Source organism: Caretta caretta, chromosome 1, assembly GCF_965140235.1.
Source record: "Caretta caretta isolate rCarCar2 chromosome 1, rCarCar1.hap1, whole genome shotgun sequence".
In the NCBI taxonomy this organism is placed as follows: domain Eukaryota; kingdom Metazoa; phylum Chordata; order Testudines; family Cheloniidae; genus Caretta; species Caretta caretta.
Genome location: NC_134206.1, coordinates 7,668,232 through 7,685,460, shown reverse-complemented (window position 1 = coordinate 7,685,460; position 17,229 = coordinate 7,668,232). Strand labels below are relative to the sequence as shown.

Below are 17,229 nucleotides of genomic sequence, written 5' to 3'. Positions count from 1 at the left end.
GGTAATATAGGATAAGTGGAATTTAATATTTAAACACGGGGCCATTCTACTGAGTGTATCATGCGTTGTTTATTGAATTTAAAATCTCAATATTTAATTTAAGTGAAGCTACCACAGAGTTTCTAGTCACAGAATCCATGCACTGTGTCACGTGCAGCCAGCTTGTCACAGAATATGTGCCTTGACAAAGGTTGTAATATATGACGCATATATGCTCCTCCTAGTCCTTCCCCCTTAGTCCATTCATGCCCTTCTATCATCCTGCCCTCGCACCTGGAACAGCCTTCTCTGCCATCCAGCCTCTCCTCCCCTCAGTCAAGTCCCTTATTAAAATCCACCCGTCGGGAAGTTTCATAAACTCATTAAAAGCTACTTCTTCAAGCAATCTTCTGATCACTTTATCAACAACCTCCAAACCTTTCAGCTTCTTAGCCTTATCCTGTTTCTTTTATGTTTGGCTTGTTTCATTTACACTATAAATTCTTTGGGGCAGGGAGCATCTGTGTCTTCAAAGTGCGGTGTTGACGTGTCTGTATATAAATTATAATTTAAAAACGACTGGTTTAATAATCTCTTATGGTCGCTGCAGGGTGACTTAATAAGTCACCGACAGCAGACATGAGTCTGTGGTACTGGAAAATGAAGCAATGACATGCATGAATCTGGAATCGCTTTTCTAGGTTCCAAATTACAACCAACTGGAAACTCTCTCTGGAGAAAAGGGTTGGGAGAAGAATAGAAGAATGGGGTATTTAAAAAACAAAAATTTTAAGTGTTTGGTTCCCTGTCCCATTTGTTTTATTCTTCTGTTCACTAGGGTGGCCAGTATGTTTAAAACTTCTTGTCCAAAGCACTTTAAAAATCAGATTGATGCTACAGGGCACTTTGTCTTTTGTGTGTTTGAGGAAAGCCTGACATTAGAAATATTTATTCTGTTGTATCATTGTTTACAAATGGCTTTGCCTAAGTGTATCTGAATGTCAGTTTCAACCCAGAAGCTCTTAAGTGCTGGAACATCCCAGGTTGCTCTCAAGATACATTACTCCATTGTTTGATTTCTTCTTTTTCCTGAAACACATTTTAAGTAGCATTTCCTTAAAATGTTTCTGTTACATGATTTTTCCCTTGCTGAATTGGGCTTAGTTATCTCTTCAGTTTTTCTGCCGCAACATGCCCCATATTGTTAATAAAATATGAAATGGTTAGTTTCCAGCGTTATTTTCGTTCTCATACGGAGGCTAATCCTTCTGAGCGTGAGCTTCTTTTGAAGTCATTAGTCCATCCATTGTGGAAGACTGATAGAATCAGGCTCACGAAGAAGGCTGTGCTTTCTTTCTGCAGTTGTCATCTGAAAGATGGCTTTGAAATGGTGTGTGGTAGGAGTCTCTCGCTGACGTGATGCCCAGAGCAGATTTGTTCAGTTTACAAATTAAATGCTTTTTTTAAACTGCCATCTCTGTAGATTCTGCTGAGGTCTGAAAATCAAACTGTTCTTTTTGCGATTTACATTGTCACCAGAAATAAAGATTCTTCCGCTGTTAGCTTTGAAGTTCAGGCAGAATAGACTCCAGTTCACACTCTCACAGCTTTGTTGATTCTGGACTGCTTCTTAGACAGTTCCTCTAAGAAAACAAGGCGGGTACATAATATCACAAGAAAAGACTAAAATAGGCAGCTTCTGAGGAAACCAGGGCTTGAATTCATGTAAACATACCCAATGACCACTGTTTTAAGCAGATGATGATCGTCTGTTAGATTAATTTAAATGTCTCCCAAAGAGAGCAGGGCTGGCCACACAGCAACCATCAGAGGGAAGCTGCCTTCAATAAAGTAAAAAAGCTCCAGAGGGTGGAGGGTAGCACTACCAGTAAGCTAGGTATTTACCATGCTCTCTGGTGAGGAGATTTAACAGCACAGAATTAGGAGCGATAAGAATTCAGCTGGGCACGGGTCCAAGAGTGGGGATCTACTTTCCACCGTAAGCAAGAATGACTTAAAAAGAAAAGGTTTCAGAGTAGCAGCCGTGTTAGTCTGTATTCGCAAAAAGAAAAGGAGGACTTGCGGCACTTTAGAGACTAACCAATTTATTTGCGCATAAGCTTTCGTGAGCTACAGCTCGCTTCATCGGATGTATTCAGTGGAAAATACAGTGGGGAGATTTATATACACAGAGAACGTGAAACAATGGGTGTTACCATACACACTGTGAAGGAGAGGGATCAGGTAAGGTGAGCTATTACCAGCAGGAGAGCGGGGCCGGGGGGAGGAACCTTTTGTAGTGATAATCAAGGTGGGCCATTTTCAGCAGTTGACAAGAACGTCTGAGGAACAGCAGGGGATGGGGGGAGTAAACAATACTTTGTGTAATGACACATCCACTCCCAGTCTTTATTCAAGCCTAAGTTAATTGTATCCACTTTGCAAACTAATTCCAATTCAGCAGTCTCTTCTTGTTTCAGAGTAAAAGCCTTGTTAGTCTGTATTCGCAAAAAGAAAAGGAGTACTTGTGGCACCTTAGAGACTAACCAATTTATTTGAGCATAAGCTTTCGTGAGCTACAGCTCACTTCATCGGATGCATACTGTGGAAAGTGTAGAAGATCTTTTTATATACACACAAAGCATGAAAAAATACCTCCTCCCACCCCACTCTCCTGTTGGTAATCATAGAATCATAGAATATCAGGGTTGGAAGGGACCCCTGAAAGTCATCTAGTCCAACCCCCTGCTCGAAGCAGGACCAATTCCCAGTTAAATCATCCCAGCCAGGGCTTTGTCAAGCCTGACCTTAAAAACCTCTAAGGAAGGAGATTCTACCACCTCCCTAGGTAACGCATTCCAGTGTTTCACCACCCTCTTAGTGAAAAAGTTTTTCCTAATATCCAATCTAAACCTCCCCCACTGCAACTTGACACCATTACTCCTCGTTCTGTCATCTGCTACCATTGAGAACAGTCTAGAGCCATCCTCTTTGGCAACCCCCTTTCAGGTAGTTGAAAGCAGCTATCAAATCCCCCCTCATTCTTCTCTTCTACAGGCTAAACAATCCCAGCTCCCTCAGCCTTTCCTCATAAGTTATGTGTTCTAGACCCCTAATCATTTTTGTTGCCCTTTGCTGGACTCTCTCCAATTTATCCACATCCTTCTTGTAGTGTGGGGCCCAAAACTGGACACAGTACTCCAGATGAGGCCTCACCAATGTCGAATAGAGGGGAACGATCACATCCCTCGATCTGCTCGCTATGCCCCTACTTATACATCCCAAAATGCCATTGGCCTTCTTGGCAACAAGGGCACACTGCTGACTCATATCCAGCTTCTCGTCCACTGTCACCCCTAGGTCCTTTTCCGCAGAACTGCTGCCTAGCCATTCGGTCCCTAGTCTGTAGCGGTGCATTGGATTCTTCCATCCTAAGTGCAGGACCCTGCACTTATCCTTATTGAACCTCATCAGATTTCTTTTGGCCCAATCCTCCAATTTGTCTAGGTCCTTCTGTATCCTATCCCTCCCCTCCAGAGTATCTACCACTCCTCCCAGTTTAGTATCATCCGCAAATTTGCTGAGAGTGCAATCCACACCATCCTCCAGATCATTTATGAAGATATTGAACAAAACCGGCCCCAGGACCGACCCTTGGGGCACTCCACTTGATACCGGCTGCCAACTAGACATGGAGCCATTGATCATTACCCGTTGAGCCCGACAATCTAGCCAGATTTCTATCCACCTTACAGTCCACTCATCCAGCCCATACTTCTTTAACTTGCTGGCAAAAATACTGTGGGAGACCGTGTCAAAAGCTTTGCTAAAGTCAAGAAACAATACATCCACTGCTTTCCCTTCATCCACAGAACCAGTAATCTCATCATAAAAGGCGATTAGATTCATCAGGCATGACCTTCCCTTGGTGAATCCATGCTGGCTGTTCTTGATCACTTTCCTCTCATGCAAGTGCTTCAGGATTGATTCTTTGAGGACCTGCTCCATGATTTTTCCAGGGACTGAGGTGAGGCTGACTGGCCTGTAGTTCCCAGGATCCTCCTTCTTCCCTTTTTTAAAGATTGGCACTACATTAGCCTTTTTCCAGTCATCCGGGACTTCCCCCGTTCGCCACGAGTTTTCAAAGATAATGGCCAATGGCTCTGCAATCACAGCCGCCAGTTCCTTCAGCACTCTCGGATGCAACTCGTCCGGCCCCATGGACTTGTGCACGTCCAGCTTTTCTAAATAGTCCCTAACCACCTCTATCTCCACAGAGGGCTGGGCATCTCTTCCCCATTTTGTGATGCCCAGCGCAGCAGTCTGGGAGCTGACCTTGTTAGTGAAAACAGAGGCAAAAAAAGCATTGAGTACATTAGCTTTTTCCACATCCTCTGTCACTAGGTTGCCTCCCTAATTCAGTAAGGGGCCCACACTTTCCTTGGCTTTCTTCTTGTTGCCAACATACCTGAAGAAACCCTTCTTGTTACTCTTGACATCTCTCGCTAGCTGCAGCTCCAGGTGCGATTTGGCCCTCCTGATTTCATTCCTACATGCCCGAGCAATATTTTTATACTCTTCCCTGGTCATATGTCCAACCTTCCACTTCTTGTAAGCTTCTTTTTTATGTTTAAGATCCGCTAGGATTTCACCATTAAGCCAAGCTGGTCGCCTGCCATATTTACTATTCTTTCGACTCATTGGGATGGTTTGTCCCTGTAACCTCAACAGGGATTCCTTGAAATACAGCCAGCTCTCCTGGACTCCTTATCCTTAATAGCTTATCTAAAGTGATCATTCTCCTTACAATGTGTATGATAATCAAGTTGGGCCATTTCCAGCTTCAGCCCCCAACTAAAACCCCTCCAACGCATTATTAAGGATCTACAACCTATCCTGAAGGATGACCCAACACTCTCACAAATCTTGGAAGACAGGCCAGTCCTTGCCTACAGACAGCCCCGCAACCTGAAGGAAATACTCACCAGCAACCACACACCACACAACAGAACCACTAACCCAGGAACCTATCCTTGCAACAAAGCCCGTTGCCAACTGTGCCCACATATCTATTCAGGGGACACCATCACAGGGCCTAATCACATCAGCCACACTATCAGAGGCTCATGCACACCTGCACATCCACCAATGTGATATATGCCATCATGCGCCAGCAATGCCCCTCTGCCATGTACATTGGTCAAACTGGACAGTCTCTACATAAAAGAATACATGGACACAAATCAGATGTCAAGAATTATAACATTCATAAACCAGTCGGAGAACACTTCAATCTCTCTGGTCACGCGATTACAGACATGAAAGTTGTGATATTACAACAAAAAAAACTTCAAATCCAGACTCCAGCGAGAAACTGTTGAATTGGAATTCATTTGCAAATTGGATACAATTAACTTAGGCTTGAATAGAGACTGGGAGTGGCTAAGTCATTATGCAAGGTAACCTATTTCCCCTTGTTTTTTCCTCCCCCTCCCCCCCCCCCCCCCCCCAGACGTTCTTGTTAAACCCTGGATTTGTGCTGGAAATGGCCCACCTTGATTATCATACACATTGTAAGGAGAGTGGTCACTTTAGATAAGCTATTACCAGCAGGAGAGTGGGGTGGGAGGAGGTATTTTTTCATGCTTTGTGTGTATATAAAAAGATCTTCTACACTTTCCACAGTATGCATCCGATGAAGTGAGCTGTAGCTCACGAAAGCTTCTGCTCAAATAAATTGGTTAGTCTCTAAGGTCTCTCAGTCTCTCCTTGGAGTCTTTTTTTGAAGTTTTTTTGTTGAAGAATTGCCACTTTTAGGTCTGTAATCGAGTGACCGAAGAGATTGAAGTGTTCTCCAACTGGTTTTTGAATGTTATAATTCTTGACGTCTGATTTGTGTCCATTTATTCTTTTACAGTAGAGACTGTCCAGTTTGGCCAATGTACATGGCAGAGGGGCATTGCTGGCACATGATGGCATATATCACATTGGTAGATGTGCAGGTGAACGAGCCTCTGATAGTGTGGCTGATGTGATTAGGCCCTATAATGGTGTCCCCTGAATAGATATGTGAACGGGATCTACAACCTATCCTGAAGGACGACCCATCATTCTCACAGATCTTGGGAGACAGGCCAGTCCTTGCCTTCAGACAGCCCCCAACCTGAAGCAAATACTCACCAGCAACCACACACCACACAACAGAATCACTAACCCAGGAACCTATCCTTGCAACAGAGCCCATTGTGCCATCATGTGCCAGCAATGCCCCTCTGCCATGTACATTGGCCAAACTGGACAGTCTCTACTGTAAAAGAATAAATGGACACAAATCAGACGTCAAGAATTATAACATTCAAAAACCAGTCGGAGAACACTTCAATCTCTTCGGTCACTCGATTACAGACCTAAAAGTGACAATTCTTCAACAAAAAACCATCAAAAACAGACTCCAAGGAGAGACTGCTGAATTGGCTGTAAATCTGAAATAGTTTTGTGTTTGCCTCTTTGACAGCAGAACCAGTATCCAAATTAGCATTAAATTTTGTCTTGATTGTTTTTTATAAAAGGAGGTTTGAAGTGGACATTGACACTCATTCCAGCCCCTCGTGATGCTCACTAGTGGAGATTAAAAGGCTTTGGTATTTAATACTAGGTTCTGAAGATCCAGTTTTAATTTCTAATTCCCTTGGGTGTGTTCATGCTTGATAGTTGCCAGATGTAAAGGAAATGTTTTATGGCCCACAGTCTGGCTTCCATCATGTCTAGTATCATCTAAATTAATGCTGTAGCGTGTTTTCTTAAACTGGTGGGGTTTACTGTCTTGGTTTGTGCTGCTTTGTATCTCTCTGTACCGACAATCCCATGAGATTGCATTAAAATTATATCCCTTTCCTCTGGCTGCCCATATTAGACACTAGCTTCTGTCAAACAAGGGAACTCCCACCCTGTCAGGCCTTCTCTCCAGCTGGAAGTATTCATCTCCTCTGAGGGAAGTGGAAGATGTTCTTATATTCTTATGTATCCATTCAAAGTTTGGGAGCTGAGGTATAAATTACTGCTGGCATTAGTGAGCCCAACTTTATTGACTTCAATGTAACAGAACCATTTCAGACCAGAGGGGAATAAGGCTGTGGTAGCCAGCTAGAGATCTAAAAGCACTCTGTATGAGAGATCTCTTTTGAAGTCTTGGATAGAAGAATGTGCAATAGTCATAACCAATTAAAGCAATGACTGGACATCAAATAGAGGATCCTGTTTGAATTATTTGGGATTTATCTAAATGCCACTGGATGAACCGGGCAGATGCTATATGCAGGCTACACTAGACATATCAGAATAGGGCGAACACCTACTCACCCCTGGTTAGTGGTTGTATTGCTGCTTGACTTTTTTCTGTTTCGGCAGTGTCACAGTGGTGCAATCATGCTTAAAGGCAAGAGAGAAAACTCATTTCATAGGCCATAATTTTCCGCTGTCCACTCATTTTGGAGTCTTTTGATATCAAGCTGTGTCCCAAGTTGAACTCCTTCGAAATGAATGCGCCTAAAATTAGTCGACATGGTTTTCAAAGTTGAGGCCCAAGTAACTCCCTCCAGAAGCCTAACAAAGCATGTGAAGGAGGTGAAGAAAGCGCTATAAAAGTCCCAGTGTTTTCTTCCAGCAAATCAGTTTCACGGACCATTTTTAATCTGTCTCCTGAGTGCTTTGTATCACAGCTCTTGAGAGCCTCTTAGCACCCAATTGCTATGATAAAGCTACAAACACTGTGTTAGGGGGCTTATTCCTTTACCCACTTACTTCCCTGGTCCTTCTCGCATGAACAGAGAGCAACAATACCCGAAGTCCAAAGGTGCAAACAATTCGATGTTTATTGGGGTGAACTTCCAGCAAGCATGATTCCAGTTTCCTTCCTTAGTATCCTCCTTCCCAGCTCTGACACCACAGAGCCTTACACTTGTGTCCTTGTTCCCATTCCTGCCCTTAGCCAAACATGATTCCAATTTCCTTACCTCCATTCCCTGTTCCCATTTCCCCCTTTAGCAAAACATGATTCCACATTCCCTGTTCCCATTTTCCCCACACACACCCACCCCTTAAGGTTAACCTGTCCCCCTTATTTTCAGGCTTGACTTGTTTTTTTCACCTCCCTTTCCTAGAGGGCCATAATCTGAGTCTTCTAGTAGCTTGTTTGCTGACCAGATGTATTCGTTATTTGCAGCTCCTTTGTGCCCATCAGCTAGGTAATTTGCATTTACACACAGAGGCTTACTAGCTTGCTTCTGGATCCAAAGCTGTTAGCAGCTCAGACACTGTCTTAAAAGGGAAGCATTTTACTTCCACCAGAGTTCTGATTACTTTCATCTCCTGCTCCAAAACACACAGAGATCTGAAAAAGAAAGCACAACCTATTGTGGTTCCTTTTGGAGCCCTATTAGGATTTTAATTAAGTACCATGTTTTATTTGCATTTCTTTTACCCCTTCTCCAATATACACTGCACACGTCCTGGGAAAATGCACATTCCTTCCGTATAGTTTAACCTCCATACATTATTAGCCATATTAATTTTACACAAGGTGTAACTGCCTCCCCCATGTCCACAGAGTTTTCATGCACACCCACCAAAGCAACAATCTCATCCCCCAGAGCCATCCCAAGGCTCAGTGTTCCCATCATTCCTCCCCTTTTCCTTTTCTTTTACCTGTGCACACACACAAAATTCTCTTTTGCCTAACATCCCTTGCACTGTCATTACTCTTTTTACACAACTGTACCCCGATTACACTTCCATCTTGTACAACTAGACACAACCAGGGGCAGCCAAGTTAAGTTCCAAAAGAAACCCCTTCCATCCTTTAGTGATTTTGATTACATTACCCAATAGTCAAATAATTTTGCTCAGATTCTCTCTCTGCCTGCAGCAGTCCCTTATAGACCATTTCTGTGGGAAAAGGACCCATTTTCCCTCAGAATAGCTGTAAAGGCTTCTGGGGACAGAAGCGTAGTGGTGATAGTAGCCACTCTACCTGACCCCCTTGGATAATTTAATGACCAAGCTTCCGTCCCATGTGACTGCACAGAGTTGCACACACAGTTACATTTATATAACTGGGTTTTATCATTAAACAAAAACTTCCTTCTTGACATCTCACATAAGTATCCAAAGTACCCTCCATTAAAACTTCAGAAAAACAAAAGAGTGTGGAAAGGCAGGTTGCACTTTGAAACCCTTTTTTTTTCTTTTTTCTTTTCCTTCTTTCTCTCCATTCCCCCAGGACCAAGTCTCAGATCCAGTCTCTAAAGGTGGTCTGTTAACTCTGCTTTTGACTTTTGACTGTTTGACTCTGCTGTTGTGCCAAATCATCTTTCACTGCCCCTAACTAATTTACAACCCTTCAGCAGCCCTTGCTGAAGCAGCACCAAACTTGAAAGATTCCTGGCAGCTTCCCATAATGCTGCCCTTACTTCAAACCTCTCACAAGCAGACTGAAGTGCCTCCTTTCCCTGGAAGGCACTCAGTCCCCATGGGAAGGGACCTTCTTCCACTAGCCATATACCAAGGAGAGAGGGCTCCTCAGCCACCCCCATCCCTCTGGGTCCCCTAACACTTTCTCCATTTCCTTTTTAATCTCATCCCAGGTTGACCCCTGCACCTGGTATGGGCCCTGGTTCTTCCTTATCCATTTATCCAAAAAATCCTTTACCCTGGCTTGCCAGAACCTGCAACTACCATCACGAGGGTTCGCGATACCCCCTCCAAGCAGCTGCGCGGACTGTTGGGGAGCGGGACTTACAGGCTGCCACTCACCTATCCAATGCGATGCATCCGAGTCACCGGCACCAAGATGTTAGGGGGTTTATTCCTTCACCCACTTACTTCCTTGGTCCTTCTCGCATGAACAGAGAGCAACAATACCCGAAGTCCAAAGGTGCAAACAATTCGATGTTTATTGGGGTGAACTTCCAGCAAGCATGATTCCAGTTTCCTTCCTTAGTGTCCTCAGTGGTTTGAGCATTGGTCTACTAAACCCAGAGTTGTGAGTTCAATCCTTGAGGGAGCCATTTAGGGGGTTCTGGGACAAAATTGGGGATTGGTCCTGCTTTGAGCAGGGGGTTGGACTAGATGATCTCCTGAGGTCCCTTCCAACTCTGATATTCTATGAATCTATGAATCCTTCCCAGCTCTGACACCACAGAGCCTTACACCCGTGTCCCTGTTCCCATTCCTGCCCTTAGCAAAACATGATTCCAACTTCCTTACTCCCATTCCCTGTTCCCATTTCCCCCTTTAGCAAAACATGACTCCAATTTTCTTACCCTCATTCCCTGTTCCCATCTCCCACACCCACTCCCCCTCCCACTTTCTGATTGACTGCAGACTATATAGTAAAACTTGAGTTCTGCTTTGCTATACCTTAACCAATCATTTTCCTGAAATTTAACTAACCAATCCTAACATATTGTAACATGATTATTTAACCAATTATATCCCACCACCTTAATTAGTTTACACCCAGCAAAATTAATTATACAGCAGACAGGAACAATCACAGAACCAGACAGAGATTATACAGACAATGACAAAACAATACAAAAGTGAGGATTTCACATCCCAGCTGTTGATGAGTGAATTCTTGCCAGACAGGATGCTATCAAACTAGGTTTCCTTTTACATTTTCTAAGCACTTCCCTTTCTCTGGAGGTGATAGGCACTATCAGGACAGGATTGTATTCCTAACAGCCCAATAGCACCTTCTTTCAATGTGACTAGTTTGGAATGTGAGGATGTGACCATTCACTTCCCAGTTTATGGCTGCCTCTGTTGCTTAGCCAAAGGCCTTAGCCTAAGAACAGGGCCTCAGACTGTCACAGTAAGAGAAGGCCCTTACACTGGCAGACAGTGGTTTTGATTCTTCCTTTTATACCTCTATAACTAGCCAAGTGATAAGAATACACCTACATTCTTAGAGTATAGGCCTTTACAGACAGACCTGAATATCTATATCCTAACACACTGCTGCCTAGGACTCGGGATTGTGCTGTAATGCACACAGTGAGGAAAGTGAACACAATCTTTGCCAAGAGCTGTTTCAGACTGCTGGTATATCTGATGCCGTCATCCGCCTCACCCCATGAGCTGTAATTGTGGTGTAAAATAAACCCCACCCATAAGGTTTTTTGCCTTAGACAGCTGTTGGGAAAAGTGACAGACTTTGGACATTGTATGCTGGTACCTGTTTATCCTAAATCTTCTGCAGCAGACTTATTGTATATACAGGACAGACTATGAAAAATCATCACACAACCAAAGATGTTGCAGGCTGAAAAAACCTATAAGGTCACCTAGCCAATTCCCACGTGACATTTTGAAGGTCTTCATCAAGTTATTGAAGGTGGCTTATCTGTGCAGGCAATGCTGCTAGATTTGCAGCATGTTTTCAGGGGGATGATGAGCTTGTCTGGTGCATCCCAGCACTCCTAATACAGCTTTTAGCTGTTTCCTCAAAATGTGCTGCTCAGACATACGAGCAGCCTTCCAGCAATGAAGGATTTAAACCCCTGTCACCGAGCTCACCTTCTCCCTGGCTCCAAAGCATGCGCTGCCTCACCCAGTCTCAGTCAAGGAGGTTTATTTCTTTAACAGAGGTTATCAAACAAACAGAAAACTGACTTAACTCCATCCTTGGCCCCAGGTTTCAGGGCCACCCCCCTCAGGGGTCTCCGGCACTCCAGTTCCCTAGCCTCAGCCAGCTCCGGTCCCTTCTTGGAGCAGCAGCTGCCCGGCTGCTTCCCTGAGTCCCTGGCCCCTTTCTCCAGGGACCTACCACATGTACTAGCTCCACTCCAGTGTGGCCTTCCCTCCCCAGGATCAGCCTGTCTCAGTCCTTACTCCTGCTGACTAACAGCCCTTAATAGGCTCAGGTGTAACCCAGGCCTCTTTAATGAGCTGGAGTGGGCTCACCTGCCCTGGTCCAAGGGAGCTGGGCGTAATCTGTCTATAGGGATCAGCTACCCTGTGACAACCCTCTTCAGCTTTTATCTTTACTGTACAGAAGGAGAAAGGGAGAGATGCATCAGGTGAAGCTTCTGCCCTGGGGTGTTGGGTATATGAAGATAGCAGATGTGTTGGTGCTGCCAGCTGACTGAGTTTCAGCTCCACAAGAAAAGGATTCAGTTGTTTGTTTTTTCCTCCCTCACAGTGTATAACTGGACAGTTGATGAGGTGGTGCAGTGGCTAATCACCTATGTAGAACTGCCACAGTATGAAGAAACCTTCAGGAAACTGCAGCTAAGTGGACATGCCATGCCCAGGTCAGTGCCGATTGCATCTTCTCACTTACGTGTGTGTGTGCGCACAAGGCCTGCACCACTTAAATCCTGTTTTGAGGATTTATAAGGTGCATAGGCTTTGCACTGGCCCTCTGCACAGAGATGAGTGAGAGGATGTGAGCTGAAGGAAAGGAGAGGGCGTGATATGCTCTAGGGGGAGTTCGGGGAGGGCAAGAACTTGCGAGGAAAAGCTTATACTTTACCACATGGGAGACACTGTCCTAAATACCAGATTTCATCTCTCTCTTCTGCAGCCAACAAGGGAAGTATGACCTTGTGGTTAAAGCCTGTAATAGGACAGATCAGATGTGGGTTCAGTTCCTGGCTCCCTCACAGACTCCCTCTGTGACTTGGGGCAACTCACTGAATCTCAGTTCCCCATCTGTAAAATGTGGCTAATCTTTCTTTTCTCCCGCCCTGTATCTGACTTGTCTGTGCAGAGAGTAAAGTCTGTGGGGCAAGGACTATCTCTTACATGTGTGTACAGTACTTAGCACAATTCTGCCCTCATCAAAGGCTCTTAAGCAAAGGAAGCAGTCATGGGGTAGGAGGGAAGGTCCATTCACGGATCAGTAACTGGTTAAAAGATAGGATAAAAGGGTAGGAATAAATGGTCAGTTTTCAGAATGGAGAGAGATCAATAGCCGGGTCCCCCAGGGATCTGTACTGGGACCAGTGCTGTTCAACATATTCATAAATGATCTGGAAAAAGGGGTAAACAGTGAGGTGGCAAAATTTGCAGACAATACAAAATGACTCAAGAGAGGTGAGCCCAAAGTAAGCCCAACTGCGGAGAGTGACAAAGGGATCTCACAAACCTTTGTGCCTGGGCAACAAACTGGCAGATGAAATTCAATGTTGATCAATGCAAAGTAATGCCCACTGGAAAACATCATCCCAACTGTACATATGTAACCCTTCTGCCAGGTGAAGCCAGCAGGAACAAGGGCCGGGTTCAGTATCTAGGGGGTCTTTTTCAACAACACAACACAAAACTGGCTCAAGCCGCCACCCAATTGACCTGGGACAATTATACACCACCCCCTGGGTGCCTCTAAGCGGCAATCCCCCTTTCCCTCTCGCAAGCACAGAGTCTGAGTGTAGCAAAACCTTTTAATAAAAGGAGGGAATTAACTCAGAATTAATTTGGGAAAGCACCGCAACTAGGGCTCATAAACACAAACCATGAGCAAAAGACCCACCCAGCAGTCAAAAAAGCGAACAGAATGTTAGGGAGCATTAGGAAAGAGAGAGATAATACGATAGAAAATATCATAATGCCATTATATAAATCCATGATATGCCTACACCTTGAATACAGTGTGCAGTTCTGGTTACCCCATCTCAAAAAAGATACATTAGAATTGGAAAAGGTACAGAAAAGGGCAACAAAAATGATTCTGGGTATGCAATGGCTGCCATATGAGGACAGATTAAAAAGTCTGGGACTTTTCATCTTGGAAAAGAGACAACTAAGGGGGGATATGATAGAGGTCTATATAATCATGACTAGTCTGAAAAAAGTGAATCAGGAAGTGTTAGTTACCCCTTCACACAACACAAGAACTGGGGGTCACCAAATGAAATTAATAGGCAGCAGGTTTAAAACAAACAAAAGGAAGGATTTCTTTCACACAATGTACAATCAACCTGTGGAACTTGTTGCCAGGGGATATTGTGAAGGCCAAAACTATAACAGGGTTCAAAAAAGATCTAGATTAGTTCACGGAGGATAGTTCTATCAATGGTTATTAGCCAAAACAGTCAGGGATGCTACCCTATGCCTAATGTGTCCTTTGCCTCTGTTTGCCAGAAACTGGGAGTGGACGACAGGGGACGGATCACTTGAGGATTATCTGTTCTGTTCATTCCCTCTGAAGCATCTGGCATTGCCACTGTTGGAAGACAGGATACTGGGCTAGGTGGACCATTGGTCTGACCAATCTGGCCGTTCTTATGTTCCTATGCCCTGGTCTTGGGTGGGGCCTCTAGGTACTCTAGTAATACAAATAATAAACAAGAGCTGTGGAATCTCGTGCTACTCAACAGAAACACTTACAGTTGGATTAGGAGTGGGGCTAACAGACTGAAAGACCCAAGGTTATCCTTGCTAACAAGGGGCCTGTAAAAAGAAAAGGAGTACTTGTGGCACCTTAGCGACTAACAAATTTATTTGAGCATGAGCTTTCATGAGCTACAGCTCACTTCATCGGATGCATGCAGTGGGGGGAAAAAATGTAAATTTGTTAGTCTCTAAGGTGCCACAAGTATCCTTTTCTTTTTGCAGATACAGACTAACACGGCTGCTACTCTAAAAGGGGCCTGTAGGCAGGGTTGGGAGAAGGTGTTGTAAGTGGTAATAAAATAAGGCTTCTGTGGCAGTAGATGTTTTGTTCAAGAGCCTGGGTGTGTTGACCTGATCAGGTTTTCTCCCACCTGGGAGGTCTCTCCTGTGTTGGCTGTGCAAACAATAAGGTGCCAGTTGCCAGCTATATGGAGTTGAGGAAGCAACTGTTTGATGGTGTGGCAAAATAGAGAGATTCCAGGTTTAATTGAAAAAAATGGCACTTGTCACTTTCTGATTCTTGTGCTAATACCTACCCGATTGCCAAGGAAGATGTTTTTAAAATATCCATCCTGCTTCAAAAGCTGCGTTTTGAGTTCTCTAAGGGTCTTCCACTTGCCTGAGAGGACAGTGCCCTGGTCCTGTTCATTGTATTTCTCCTCCGAGAGCTCAGGCTCTGGTATTCTTATTCTGGTATTGCCATTTCCAGATTGAAATGTGACCGCTTGCTCTTTTTTTCGCTGTAGGTTAGCGATAAACAATGCCACCATGATGGGAACTGTACTGAAGATGACTGATCGGAGCCACAGGCAGAAGCTGCAGCTGAAAGCCCTGGACACAGTGCTGTTCGGACCTCCTCTCTGTGAGTAATGGTGCAGAGCTGGCTCGTTAGAGAAGGGTGGAAGGAATCCGCCCATTCCAGAGACAGTGTCTAGGACAGGGGTCGGCAACCTTTCAGAAGTGGTGTGCCGAGTCTTCATTTATTCACTGTAATTTAAGGTTTCGCATGCCAGTCATACGTTTTAACGTTTTTAGAAGGTCTCTTTCTATAAGTCTATAATATATAATTAAACTATTGTTGTATGTAAAGTAAAAAAGGTTTATAAAATATTTAAGAAGCTTCATTTAAAATTAAATTAAAATGCAGAGCCCCCCCGGACCGGTGGCCAGGACCTGGGCAGTGTGAGTGCCACTGAAAATCAGCTTGCATGCCGCCTTTGGCACGCAGGCCATAGGTTGCCTACCGCTGCTCTAGGATGTACCTAGTGGAGGTGAAATCAAACTGTTCCCTACCAAAGTTCATCTAGGTAACTTGATAATAGCCTGATTTGCACAAAATGGAAGCAGAGCTACCAACATATTAACTATGGAGGAGCAGCCCTGAAGACCACACGTCCCAGTATGCAGTCCTGCATTTTTATCGAATTGGACACTGGCTGTAACCATAAATGAAGCATTGCATGCTGGACCTTCAGTCTCTGTAGGCTACACCTTGTATTCAATGCAACAACAGTTCAGAACACACTGTAGAATTCTGAGGTCTGCATCTGGTCTCGGTAAATCTCTTATTTTCTCTGTTTTGGAATGCAGCTGCTATGTATCCTTGCTTGAAAGATCTTGTCATGTTGTCACAGCACTATAATATCAATGGGCCAGAAGCAAAACAGCCTGATCTTGGATGAGGAAAACAGCAGTGCAGATTAGTTGAGAAACATTTTAGACTGAATGAAAACTGGGAAATGAGTTCTTGTCATGCAATACCAACTAATGGTGTCTGTGGATCTGGAAGTCTGGTTGATGTGCATTGTATTTTTTGTTAACTCTCGCTCCTCACCTCTCTTCCATTTTGTTTTCCTTTTTATACTAATTTTCCCTTTCTCATTATTTATTTCTGTTACAGTAGCACCTAGGGTACATCTGCACTGCAATTCAATGCTTCAGCTGGCCCGTGGGCTGCAGAATTGCCATGGAGACTTTCGGGCTTGGGGTGGAGCCTGGGTACTGGGGCCTCCCACCCCCTCATGGGGTCCCAGAGCTCAGGCTCCAGTCGGAGCCCAAACATCTACCCTGCTGTTTTACAGCCCAAGTCAGCTGACACAGGCCAGCTACAGGTGTTTAATTGCAGTGTAGACATACCCCGAGAGGCCCCACCGTGATTAAGGCCCCATTTTGCCAGGCACTGTACAAATGCAAAATAAGAGAGAGTTTCTCTTTTCCCTTTTTTCGTCTTCTCCCTTCCGTTACATACCAGTATCTATTGCACTGTGCTGGCTACATTAGCCGTGCTCCTTTTTAACCCACTGCATGCTGGTTGTCTTCCCCACTTACCATTCTTGTACCTTCCAGGGAGGAGCTGGGGCTTCCAGGTCCATTCTCCCTTCCCGATCTTAAGTTTTTTTCTCTGCCCCTCTCTTTGTGGGGTCTATGACCCTTAGCCATCTGGGCAAGATGTAAATCCTCCACTGTCTCATACCAAAAGATAATGTCAAAGTGCAAATGCAGCCAGCATTCTCTTTCCAATGATTTTGTGGCAGGTCTTCCGGGAGAGTTACCCTAGTGCAAGCCCAGCCTGCCCAGAAATCAGCTGAGTTGAGGTTTGCCACCTAATGTGGCTGTGTTCGCCTGCTGGAGGAGGTGTAAATTGGCTGGTTTAAACAGATTCATTTGATCCAACAGGCCTCTCTTGTGCAATTAGCAGAACAGCCAGTTCTGCTCCCAAATGTTAAAAAAAAGTCTTATTTTGAGTCAGTTCTACTGAGTTTATGTTCAAAGGTTGACATTTTTGATAGTGGTCAGTGGCATTGCAGACTAATGGTTAGAGCAGGGAACTGGAAGCAGGGACTCCTGGGCTGA

General features: G+C 44.5%; 1 protein-coding gene across 6 annotated transcripts in view; it reads left to right on the top strand.

The window, feature by feature from the left end:
* Window positions 1-17,229, top strand: part of STIM1 (stromal interaction molecule 1) — a 205,344-nt gene that overhangs the window by 122,973 nt on the left and 65,142 nt on the right. For all 6 annotated transcript variants that reach the window (XM_075125659.1, XM_075125651.1, XM_048837686.2 and 3 more), the window contains 2 exons: window positions 12,182-12,293; window positions 15,123-15,238. In XM_075125659.1, the coding sequence (XP_074981760.1) occupies window positions 12,182-12,293; window positions 15,123-15,238 (228 nt within the window). The remainder of the gene's footprint in view (window positions 1-12,181; window positions 12,294-15,122; window positions 15,239-17,229) is intronic.